We start from the raw sequence: 12,541 nt of genomic DNA, 5'->3' as shown, positions 1-12,541 counted from the left end.
GAACTGTCAATCTGATCACTGTCACTAATGGTATTTTTATAAGGTCAACATATATGTATTAAGCCTATTCATTATCTATTAGTAATTTGCGGTTTGTATTTGTCGTATTCCTTTGAAACTTTATTAATCATGTGCAGCTTAATACCTGCTGCTCTTTGTTTTTATTTATAGCGTCTGAGTAATATGAAATTGGCCTATTATTTCAGTGAGTATTGAGGTCAAGTATCTGCTTATTATTTGGTGGTTCATGAGATTTGGGTCAACTGTCTCCCCTCTTCAAACCGGCGCCCCCCTGCTTGTAGTTCCACTTTCATACATTCATGTTATATTTCCGAGTGTGTCCTTGCCAAAAGTTGGACAAACAAGCCCGGACGCTCCCTGGGATATCCCCTCTTCCTCCGCCCCTCTGCAAGGCTGTTTGCCCTTATATGTCCACGGTAGTGCAAATGACAGGAAGACTTTTGTTTTTTTATGAGGAGCTATCATCACCTGTAGATATTGTGCCATGCTGCAGATCGTCATGGCAACCCGGGGACGCAGCCCTCCTGTTGGTGAGTCGAGACTACTTTTATCTTCCAATTTTGCAAGGTTTGGGACATGCATGGACATTTAGATACAGGAAGTGACCAGCAGCTTTGCCGAGGGGTTTTAGACTCAATGGCTTCCGTCCATTGGAGAGCTCGTTTAGTAATGTTCTCACTTTTCCTTTATCCCCGCTCCGCCCCCTTCCATCCGTTTTTCTTACAATGCCTGGAAGCAGCCGAGACCCGCATGTCCCTCTTTGTTTTCTTTGTCCATGTTGTACTCTTTTCTTTTTGTCACAATGCACTGCATTGATCCGTCCAAACAACAAATGTTGTGTGTAATTGGTGAGCTTGCACATGTAATATCTAATATTTCATGAATAATCAATTAATTTTATTTCGACAATATGCCGTAGCGCCTATAAAAGAACGAAATGCAGGCCTAAAATTTCCCCTTCGAGCCGCACTTTGACCTACCTTGAGAAAATGGTCCTCTTTTCATCACATATTACATCACAAAGTTTGACTATATGCCAAGCCTATATTCAAATGGAAACCTGGGGGCAAAATGACGCCATACCGGCCTCCAGGTTCAATTTAAAACTTTGGAGACACCATTTTTGCAGCAAATTCCTATAATATTCCAGTTCTAAAGAGGAACTTGCACCACTGTGAACACCTGGCAGATACTTGCATTGACATTTTAACTTTACTAGCAAACATAGAACACTGGGATCCAATCTTTTACACATCTGTGGCATTCTTCAAAGTACTCCCAAGGCTCCTCTCTTTTTACACTGAACAAAAATATAAACGCAGCAATTTTGTTTTTGCTCCCATTTTTCATGGGTTGAACTCAAATATCGAAAACGTTTACTTTAAACACAAAATAATTATTCCTCTCAAATAGTGTTCACCAATCTGTCCTAAATCCGTGTTAGTGAGTATTTCTTTTTTGCCAAGAGAATCCATCCCACCTCACAGGTGTGGCATACCAAGATGCTGATTAAACAGCATAATTATTGCACAGGTGTGCCTTAGGCTGCGCACAATAAAAGGCCACCTGAAATGTTCAGTTTTTTCACACAGCACAATGCCACGGATGTTGCAAGTTTTGAGGGAGCGCGCAGTTGGCATGCTCACTGCAGGAATGTCCACCAGAGCGGTTGCCCATGAATTGAAAGTTCATTTCTCTACCATAAGCCGTCTCCAAAGGCGTTTTAGAAAATTTGGCAGTACATCCAACCGGTTTCACAACGGCAGACCACGTTTAACCACACCAGCCCAGGACCTCCCACATCCAGCAGGTTAACCTCCATTTTCATCTGAGACCAGCCACCTGGACAGCTGCTGCAACAATTGGTTTGCATGACCAAAGAATTTCTGCACAACAATGAGAAACCTTGTCAGGGAAGCACATCTGCATGCTCGTCGTCCTCATCGGGATCTTGACCTGACTGCAGATTGTCATTGTAACCGACTTGAGTGGGCAAATGCTCACATTCCATGGCATCTGACACATTGGAGAGGTGTTCTCTTCACGGATGAATCCCGTTTTTTTAATGTTCAGTGAAGATGGGAGAGCGGTTGGCTGATGTCAGCGTTGTGAATCGAGGGTTGGGGTTATGGTATACGGTGTGCTATGGACAGACTTGCCAACCTTGAGACCTCCGATTTCGGGAGGTGGGGGTTGTGGTCGGGGGCGTAGTTGGGGGTGTGGTTAAGAGTAAAGTATTTCATATATATATATATATATATATATATATATATATATATATATATATATATGAAATATGTATATATATATGAAATATGTATGTATATATATATGAAATATGTATATATATGAAATAATTGACTTTCAGTGAATTCTAGCTATATATATATATATGTATATATAAAAGAAATACTTCAATTTCAGTGTTCATTTTTTTAAACTTATACACGCACAACACTCATCTACTCATTGTTAAGGGTTGAATTGTCCATCCTTGTACTATTCTCTGTCACTATTTTTCTAACCATATGCATGTACTGTAGATGGCAGTATTGTCCTGTTTAAGAGTGTCACAACATTGCTGTTTATGGCAGACGAACCGCTTTACGGTAGACGAAAACGTGACTGCTGTTGTTGTGTGTTGTCACCGCGCTGGGAGGACGTTAATGAAGCTGCCTAACAATAAACCCACATAAGAAACCAAGAACTTGCCCTCGATCATTCTACGTCATTGGGCAGACACGCTGTTTATATTGTGCGGAAGCGGACGTGAAAACAGGCTGTCCTCACTCAGGTCCTCCATGGAGCTGGAGGGGGAGTGGCCTCCAGCTCTGCCTGAATTTCGGGAGTCTCCCGGAAAATCCGGTAGGGTTGGCAAGTATGGCTAGGGACAACAAACGCAAGTGCATTTTAATGATGGTAATTTGAACGCACAAAGATACAGTGACAAAATCCTAAGGCTCACTGTTGTGCCATTCACCCGAGACCATCACCTCATGTTGCAAGACGAAAATACACGATCCAATGTTGCAAGGATCTGTACACAATTCCTGGAAGTTGAAAACATCCCAGTTCTTGCATGGCCAGCATACTCACTGGACATGTCACCCATTGAGCATGTTTGGGATGTTGTGGATCGGCATACACGACAGCATGTTCCAGTTTCTGCCAATATCCAGCAACTTTGCATGTCCATTGAAGAGGAGTGGACCAACATTCCACAGGTCACAATCAACAACTTGATCAACTCCTTGCGAAGGAGATGTGTTGCACTGTGTGAGGCAAATGGTAGTCACACCAGATACTGACTGCTTTTCTGACGCCCTCCCAGACCCTGATAAAGCAAAACTGCACATTTCAGGGTGGCCTTTTATTGTGGGCAGCATAAGGCACACCTGTGCAATAATCATGCTGTGTAATCAGCATCTTGATATGCCACACCTATGAGGAGGGATGGATTATCTTGGCAAAGAAGAAATGCTCACTAACAGAGATTTGGACTAATTTGTGTACAATACTTGAGAGGAATAGGAGTTTTGTGTATATAGTAAAAGTCTTAACTCATGAAAAATGGGAGCAAAAACAAAAGTGTTGCATTTATATATTTTTTTCAGTATAGGAAGTTGCATAAATTACAAATCTTTGTGCAAATTAGATGTTGCTAAAGCTTATTTTTTTCAGATGCAGTCAGTAGTCGTTTGTTCAACTCATTAATATATACTTCTGTTCAATTTAGGTCCTCTTTTTATAAATTTTTGCGCTATTCAACATGTGGGACGCTATCAGTAAAAAAACAACAACAAAAAACTTGCTTTTTTTGCAGAAGGTCCATAAAAACAGCAGAGCGTTTCTGTAACTCTGACAAAATAAATAGACCAAAATCCAATGTCTACTGTGGAGGACAGGAGTTCTGAGGAATATACAAAATAAGAATAATAGTGAAGGGAGAAGTCCGGCCCCCTGCTATTTATATGCTAATTAATTAGCATATATTTGAACATGACTTACTTGGTATGAGGTAGCTATCCGCCTATTTTGTTTTCCTGATTTGTGACCCCTGTAACCCTGTCGCGTGACCCCTCCCCATCGCCCTTCTCCTCCCTGGTCTCCTGCTTGCTTTATTATTGACGGATGTCCTGCGCCTGGGTTTTCATCCACGACTCTGAGCAGCTTTGCAGGATGCATTTAAAAGTTTGTGTGTGTTGGGAGGCAAGGAAGGGGAGGGGGCTAGTTCCTGCACATCTGTCGGCAGCTTTTCTCCCAAAGCAGGGAGAAGTTTGTTTTTCACCGCAAAGGAGACAGCGTCTCCCAGCTAGAAGCCACAATCTTGTCTTGCTTTCTTCCTCTTGGTCCTCAGAACATGTCCACATTGTTTTGCTGTGAACTCCCACTATTATAAACATTCTAATGATGTATTATGTGTCATGTGTTCATGTTAATAATTCAACAACTCGCTTCCTCGGTCCAGGAGAGCGGTGGGGGCGGTCTGTAAGCGTCGTTGGTTGATGTTTTGATGGTTTGTCCCAGGACAATCGGGCACGTAAACCCCTCTTCCCCAAGAGTCATCTATATTTTTTTCAACAGGACCCCACGAGGCTTTCCTGCCATTGCTTTGCTCTCAGCGATTGGGGGCCAAGGGGGCTTAGACAAACTAATAGCCCACTAAAAATACTTGGAGCTCAGCGCGCTGGCCAGGCCTTTTCCTGCGCGTGGGCCACTGCGGAAAGAGGAAATACAAGGTGGGGGGTGGACTTCTCTCAGACATTATAATGTGTCTCCCGCATCCACCCTCCTCACACACTGCTGGTTAGAGCCAGTGCAAGCAAGCCCCCCTCCCCACCTTCATGAGTGACCGTAGGAGCCTGAGGCAAGGGGCTTGAGGTCAGCACGGGGCACTTCGGTTTCTCGTCCCTGCTGGTCGGGGTGAGTTAAAGAAAAATGAATATGCATGCATGGAAAGGGGAAAATAGATAGAAAAACTAAGAGCATGTTTTGTTGTCTTTTTCAGGTACGAGTAGGGAGCTGGTCTCACCTAACACATGTGTCCATGACACTTGTGTCTATTTATTCTTGTCTTGCACATCAGTAGGTAGGTATTGAACTGTTAGTTCTACAATTTGTCCAATAGGTGACAAAACTAACTAGTGTAATTTCTAATGATGTATCCGATTAACAATGAATTCATTTATTTTACAATATGCCGAGAGCCAATAAAAAGGAGCTGCAAATCAAAAATGCAGTTCTGCTGAACTTCGGATTGGGTACCAAACTAATTTTTATCGCAGGCCACATCTCAGTTATTGCTGTTTGTAACAGTAAATATTTATTCATTTTAATGTGTAATCACCTCATGATATTATTACACAATTGTCTACACATTTGGTTATATTTTTTGTTTGTGAAAACTTGTTTTGAAGTCATAAGTCAGAGTGACTAACATATTTAAGTACAGTCGTCCCTTGTTTAGGGCCAATACTACTGTAGTATTGATATTTTTAGTTTATTTATGCTCAATTTAGGACCAGAATGTGCTTTATTTTTATTTTTTTAAATCTGTGTTGTGGTAAAGTCGCAATATTTGAAGCGCAATGTGGCGAGGCAAACCTGTATTTATTTTTTTATTATAACAACAAATGTGTGAAATATATTTTAATGCTTGTTGCAAAATGTGATTATATATATATATATAGTATATGTTGATAAATATAAAACGCATGAGTCAAAATGTACTGCATGCAGTACATAACATTTTTTCTGTCAAAATTGAAAAAATAAATACATTTGGAAGAAAATATGAAGTGCTTTGACACATTATTTTCAGGCTTTTGTGGGCCACGTAAAACAAAGAGTCGGGCTAATCTGGCCCCGGGGCCTTGAGTTGTACACCTGCGATATATACTAAAAAAAATGGATGTGTAGCATGTGTACATAAAGATGTGTATGTAACACTGCAGGACAGCATGATGGACGCGGCCAAAGCATCCAGTGGCTACGTGAAGGAGTTTACCCGCCACTGTAACGACGTGCTGCTCAACCTCAATGAACTGCGGCGCCGTAGCATCTTGACGGACACCACCCTGGCGGTGGGCAATGTGCACCTACAGGCGCACTCTGCAGTGCTGGTGGCCTGCAGGTGAGTATGCCTGAACACCACCATAGATCGTCCCGATATGGAGTCATTCTAAAGTCTTCCCCCCCCCTCTCAGCGGCTTCTTCTACTCGCTGCATACACATCACATGCTGCTTGGCGGCGGCAGGGAGCAGCTCATGACTGTGTCCTTCCCGAGCCACCTGGAACCGAGCAGTGTCTCCCTCCTGCTGGACTTCATGTACACTTCCCGTCTCCCTCTGACGCCCGCCATCGCCCCCGGCGTGCTGGCTGTGGCGGCTTATCTGCAGATGGACCACGTGGCCGACACCTGCCGGGACTTCATGCAGCTGCACTGGTGAGGAGCTGGACGAGATCCCTGCAGTGATGATCTAATCAAGAAGCCTCTCGTGGTGTTTGTTACAGCATTGAAAATATAAGACTTCCTCAACTGGTGCTGGACTCCAGAGTGTCTGTAGCTTCTGTGGCCCCTAAAGGTGGAGACTTGCCAGGACCACTGAAGTTCCTCCCGGCAGCAGGGACGATCAGGTAAGAACTACACTGATGTCGCTTTGGGACTCATTGCAACACTCCCTGTTGCTGCAGGGTCCCCGGGGATGCCGAGCGTATGCCCATGCCGGGGGCTTTCCCCAGCCTCAAGCTTGGTTGTGAGGAGCTGAAAAAGGAGCCCGACTCCCCTATTGCGGGTGTGCCGGCTCCGTCACCAGACAGCCCTGCACGCTCCACTTGCCAGCCCAGCTCACCTGCTGAGTCCAAAACCTGCAAGGAACACCTTGCGGTGAGTTCAAGGACATGGGCATGTGATGGTTTACTGCAGTGGTTCTCAAATGGGGGTACACATACCCCTGGGGGTCCTTGAAGGTATACCAAGGGGTACGTGAGATTTTTTAATATTCTAAAAACAGCAACAATTCAAAAATCCTTTAATATATTTATTGACTAATACTTCAACAAAATATGAATTTAAGTTCATAAACTGTGAAAAGAAATGCAACAATTCAATATTCAGTTTTGACAGCTACATTTTTTCGTAAATATTGATGTTAAAGATTTCTTTTTTTGTGAAGAAATGTTTAGAATTACGTTCATGAATCCACATGGATCTCTATTACAATCCCCAAAGAGGGCACTTTAAGTTGATGATTACTTCTGTGTAGAAATCTTTATTCATAATTGAATAACTTGTTCATTTTTCAACTAGTTTTTAGTTATTTTTAGATCGTTTTTCCAAATACATCAAGAAAGACCACTACAAATGAGCAATATTTTGCACCTTTATACAATTTAATAAATCAGAAACCGATGACATAGTGATGTGTTTTACTTCTTTATCTCTTTTTTTCAACCAAAAATGCTCTGCTCTGATTAGGGGGTACTTGAATAAAAAAAATGTTCACAGGGGGTACATCACTGAAAAAAGGTTGAGAACCACTGGTTTACTGGAACATGGTGTTATTTCCTCAGAGCGACACCAAAGCCCCAATTGACCCAAAGGTCTGCAACTGGAAGAAGTACAAGTATATCGTCCTCAATCCTCTCTGTGCTCGGAGCGCCCCGAAAGAGGAGGCGGAGGAGAGCACCGCCGTGACCCCGCAAGCCCCCAAAGAGGCGTGGCCTGGTGAAGTGCCCGGTCAGATGAAAAGGTAAGGAGGTGGGAAAAAGTGGCCTTAATCCATAATAAAACTTGGATTGATTAGTCTGTGCACCAGACAGGGGCAGGCCTCCTGCTACGAGGGTTCTGGCCGAGCCCCTCCCCCCCGGCCATTTGCCTCGGCGGAGGAGGGAACCGGTAATCAATCATAAATAATTCACATAATCCAAAATGTAAATGACTTTTTTTTAATCATGCAGTACTATTCTCGTTCAAACTGACACAGGTGCTGCTCATCAAGCCGTCAAGAAAGAGTGTTACTACACGCCTTATAGTTACCGTAGCAACGGTGGAGCAGCCAAAACCGTCCAGGCGGGCGAGAAGCCGTATCGCTGCAACGTATGCAGCGCCCAGTTTAACCGACCCGCCAACCTCAAGACCCACGCTCGCATTCACTCCGGAGAGAAGCCATATCGCTGCGACACCTGCAGTGCACGCTTTGTTCAGGTGAGGAGTGCAGCCAAACTTTTTTCACTTTACTTTTACTTATGTTATTCGGTACTTTTTTAGGTACCTACCAAAGTCTGTCGGCACTAACAATTCATGTAAAATCAAACAATGCCATATTTCGATACCTTTGTTGCACGTGATGTTACAGGCCCAAGTACTTTGTTTGGAAACAAGCAGTCAAGGCCTTTAAGTAATTTTACAATTTTCTATATCAACAAAACAAAAAAAAAGGCTTTCCAAACCACAGTAAGGCTCCACTTTTCAAAATGCGCTAGCTCAATGCTAATTTACATGGGATTTGCCATAGACATGCTAAAGTTTAGCCTCAGTGATTTGACATGGCAATCTCAACACCTCCAAATTTGGTAATCAAAACTTCATTTAATATGCATTTAAAGGTCAAACAGTTGGTTTCTAATACGTACAATACTTACAGTATACACATTTTGTAGGGCTCAACAAAAGAAAAAACTGACATATTCAACTTTTTTTTTTTTGTCCTGTCCAGCTTCTCAGGCAAATCATATAGTTAATGTAGATGCCCATGACATATTCAACTTAACAGCAAAGACTGCTTCCTGACTAAGCCAGCACGCTATAGCCTAAAGACTACTGCCATCTAACGTTTAAAAATTCTAACTACATGTAAAGCCTACTATATATTACAGTACACTACAGTACTTGCAAATGACATAAAAAAGTGTAAGAAAACAAGATGACAACTGGACAGCGAATCTCGTATTTATTTATTTATTTTTTAAACAGTTAACATTTTGAACACACACAAAAGTACCTAACACTAATATCATTGAATACCAGTATCAATTCCCTGGTAATGGGAATTGGTACTGTAGCGATTCCAATGTGAAAGATAGCCATCCCTATCTACATGAAAATATTGACTTTGATTGAATTGCTACGATGCAGGTTGCTCACCTCAGAGCGCATGTGTTGATTCACACTGGAGAGAAGCCTTACCCCTGTCACACCTGTGGCACCCGCTTCCGCCACCTGCAAACCCTCAAGAGCCACCTGCGCATCCACACGGGAGAAAAGCCGTACTCGGTAAGCCTCCGCACACACTCAATGGTTGTGGTTCGACATTCGCACTTACATTTAGCATTTGAGGTGCCCAAAATTGCTGCGATGAGGTGGCGAGTTGTCCAGGGTGTACACCGCCTTCCGCCCGATTGTAGCTGAGATAGGCACCAGCGCCCCCCGCGACCCCAAAGGGAATAAGTGGTAGAAAATGGATGGGTGCCCAGAATTGTTAGTGTGCATGTGCAGTGATTAACAAAATTGGACGTTATTTGGGAGGTGGCATATGTGACGTAATTCCTGCACTTTTTATAAAAGCAGTTTTTGTCCCCTCCACTTTTTAACATCCAAAAATAATTTAAGGCTCATAAATGGAGACAAGTCAAACACTAGCACTAGGTGGAAAGCAGACGCTCAGGCTGAAGTTTGTCCTTTTGGACCGCCCACGAGCACAGTAATTGGCTTTCTGGGGTTCTTGCCAACGTGACAATAATAGACAGCAAGTAGCAGCTGACCAATCAGCAGTCAGATGCGAGATAAGAGCGAGTTGGCCTCAACAAAGCAATATGTAATATGCAAACTAGTAAGAATGATAAAATATCCAAATAAGAGGAGTCACGTGCTCCACTCAAAGCTTGCTATTTTGTGTAAGTATACAGTGTAAATATGTACTTACTGAAGTGTAAGTATGCAGTGTACATTGTATACTTACTGAAGTGTAAGTATGCAGTGTACATAATATCCATCCATGTTCTACCGCTTATTCCCTCTTGGGGTCGCTGGTGCTTATCTCAGCTACAATCAGGCGGAAGGCAGCGTACACCCTGGACAAGTCGCCACCTCATCGCAGGCCCTGTACATAATATACTTAAGTGTAAGTAAGCAGTGGACATAGTATACGTACTGCAGTGTACTTAGTATTTCATTATAAAGTATAATTATGGAAGTGTACATAGTTTACTTACCAAAGGGTAAGCACGCAGTGTACATAGTATACTTACTTAAGTGTAAGTAAGCAGTGTACATAGTATACTTACTGCGGTGTACTTAGTATTTCTTAATAAAGTATAATTATGGAAGTGTACATAGTTTACGTACCAAAGGGTAAGCACGCAGTGTACATAGTATACTTACTGAAGTGTAACTATAGAAGTGCACATAGTATATTTAATAAAGTTGAAAGTACGCAGTGTACGTAGTATACTTACTGAAGTGTCAGTATGCAGTGTACATGGTATACTTACTGAAGTGTCAGTATGCAGTGTACATGGTATACTTACTGAAGTGTAAGTAAGCAGTGTACATAATATACTTGATATGTGTAATTATGGAAGTGTAAATAGTTTACTTACCAAAGGGTAAGCACGCAGTGTACATAGTATACTTACTAAAGTGTAAGTATAGAAGTTTACATAGTATATTTAATGAAGTTGAAAGTACACAGTGTACATAGTATACTTACTGAAATCTCAGTATGCTGTGTAAGTGGTATGCTTACAGAAGTGTAAGTAAGTGTACATAGTATACTTAATAATGTGTAATTATGGAAGTGTACATAGTTTACTTACCAAAGGGTAAGCATGCAGTGTACATAGTATACTTACTGAAGTGTAAGTATAGAAGTGTATATAGTATGTTTAATGAAGTTGAAAATGGGCAGTGTACATAGTATACTTACTGAAGTGTCAGTAAGCAGTGTACATGGTATTCTTACCCAAAAATGTAAGTACGCAGTGTAAATATATACTTACTCAAGTGAATGTAGTGTACGTAGTATACTTACTGAAGTGTACAAGTGCACAAATTGAATCACAGCCGCCCAGCAAAAAAAAACAACACTGTTTTTTTGTGACAGTGTGAAAAGTGTGACCTCCACTTCCGGCACAAGAGCCAGCTGCGCCTTCACCTGCGACAGAAACACGGCGCCATCACCAACACTAAGGTCCGCTACAAGGTCCTGACCGAGCCCTACCCGTCTATTCTGCAAGCCTGCTGAAGAACAGCTCTCGAGCCCAATCTCCAAAATGATCCTTAAATAGGGTGGGGATGTCCAAAGTGGTACATTTTTGGCACACAGCTCATTTTGTACTGAACCTCAGCACATTTTAATTATAAATTGAGTCAATTATGAATGAGATGGATTATAAGATAGTACACTAGTTTGCGTTGTCTGCAATAACATAGTTGAATACATTGGATTGCTTTAGTGCACAAAAAGTATCAGCAAATGCAGCCTTTTATCTATTTGTATGCAGGCCTCGGCGAGGAAAAGGTTTGGACAGCGCTGGGTGATGGGAAGTTATGGTGGCGCTAAGCGGGCATCTTTGTTGGATTTGTAGGGATGCAAGTGACGTTACAGGAAGTTGTTTGGCAAGTTTGTGAAGAGTTGTGAGGCGAAAAAGAGCAGAAAGAAAATGTCATGTATGTCTATGGTTTGAAGGAAGTCTGTTAGGGGGGAGTATAAAAGCACTTAGTGGTGATTTACAAGTTTTGCACTGGCATTTCTATTTAAGTGTCTTGATGTGCGTAGGCCTGGTGCCTGCATGCCCACTTTTTAGCTCATTTATGCTGCTGACAGAGTCCAAGCAGGCAAAGGACTTAAGCAGACAATTTACAACAGAACATGTAGTTGAGAAACACTAAGGAATGGGATTTGCTGGCCAAAGATGCTTTGTATAACTTGAATTAAAATACTTCTTTTTTTTTTACATCAACTGGAGCCAAGGCCCATCGTGTCCTTTGTCTTTATTTACTGTCGTGCATCGTGCATTCAAAAGATGGTAAACAGATCATTATAATAACAAATACCTCATCATGACACGTTTGGTTGTTGTGCGTTTCTTGTCGCTGGCGTGGAAACAATGAAAGCTCGTTGGCACCTGTTTCCTGCATGATGACACCCACGCTGCCACGCACATGGCTGCGGCTTCCTGAGGCGACCCCATAGCTGGCTGCCTTCTTCTTCTTCTTCTTTTGTTTTTATGGCGGTTGGCAAGCAACCTTCTGGTGTGCATTACCGCCACCTACTGTAATGGAGTGTGGACCGAGGTGGATCCCTACTCTATATTCTTTTACTTAACCCAGTGTTTTTTAAATATGTGTATATTGCTTTATATCCTATGTTTTCTGAATGCAATCCTAATATATCTCCCACTTCTAACCTAATATTTTCTTTTGCTAACTTATTTTCCAGTATTTCTCTTTCTCTATTATATTTCCTACATTGTATTAAGACATGGTCAACATTTTCTATCTGGTGGCAAAAATCACAC

The 12,541-nt window shown here is 42.1% G+C and overlaps 1 protein-coding gene and 1 long non-coding RNA gene across 2 annotated transcripts; one reads left to right on the top strand and one right to left on the bottom strand.

Moving 5' to 3' along the window:
- Positions 1-4,605: 4,605 nt before the first annotated feature.
- Positions 4,606-11,977, top strand: bcl6b (BCL6B transcription repressor). The gene is made up of 11 exons (XM_061912427.1): positions 4,606-4,944; positions 5,030-5,110; positions 5,976-6,154; positions 6,228-6,467; positions 6,536-6,658; positions 6,716-6,908; positions 7,595-7,773; positions 7,840-7,919; positions 8,008-8,228; positions 9,159-9,296; positions 11,125-11,977. Exons 3-11 carry the CDS (start codon positions 5,982-5,984, stop codon positions 11,263-11,265), a joined length of 1,488 nt encoding a protein of 495 aa, XP_061768411.1. The 5' UTR covers positions 4,606-4,944; positions 5,030-5,110; positions 5,976-5,981; the 3' UTR covers positions 11,266-11,977.
- LOC133560202 (uncharacterized) lies at positions 9,156-12,215 on the bottom strand. The gene is made up of 2 exons (XR_009808402.1): positions 12,078-12,215; positions 9,156-9,263 (listed from the first exon to the last, which is right to left on the bottom strand). It is a non-coding gene; the product is annotated as an uncharacterized LOC133560202 (long non-coding RNA).
- Between the last annotated feature and the right edge of the window lie 326 nt (positions 12,216-12,541).

This window comes from Nerophis ophidion, linkage group LG10 (assembly GCF_033978795.1).
Source record: "Nerophis ophidion isolate RoL-2023_Sa linkage group LG10, RoL_Noph_v1.0, whole genome shotgun sequence".
Classification (NCBI taxonomy): Eukaryota; Metazoa; Chordata; class Actinopteri; order Syngnathiformes; family Syngnathidae; genus Nerophis; species Nerophis ophidion.
This window is presented reverse-complemented; position numbering and strand designations above follow the sequence as displayed.

Excerpts from the sequence above, each read along its gene's own strand:
- bcl6b (XM_061912427.1), top strand. The coding sequence starts at position 5,982 with ATGATGGACGCGGCCAAAGCATCCAGTGGCTACGTGAAGGAGTTTACC. Across the intron at positions 6,909-7,594 it reads CCTGCAAGGAACACCTTGCG|AGCGACACCAAAGCCCCAAT; the intron begins GTGAGTTCAAGG and ends TTATTTCCTCAG. Across the intron at positions 8,229-9,158 it reads GCAGTGCACGCTTTGTTCAG|GTTGCTCACCTCAGAGCGCA; the intron begins GTGAGGAGTGCA and ends GCTACGATGCAG.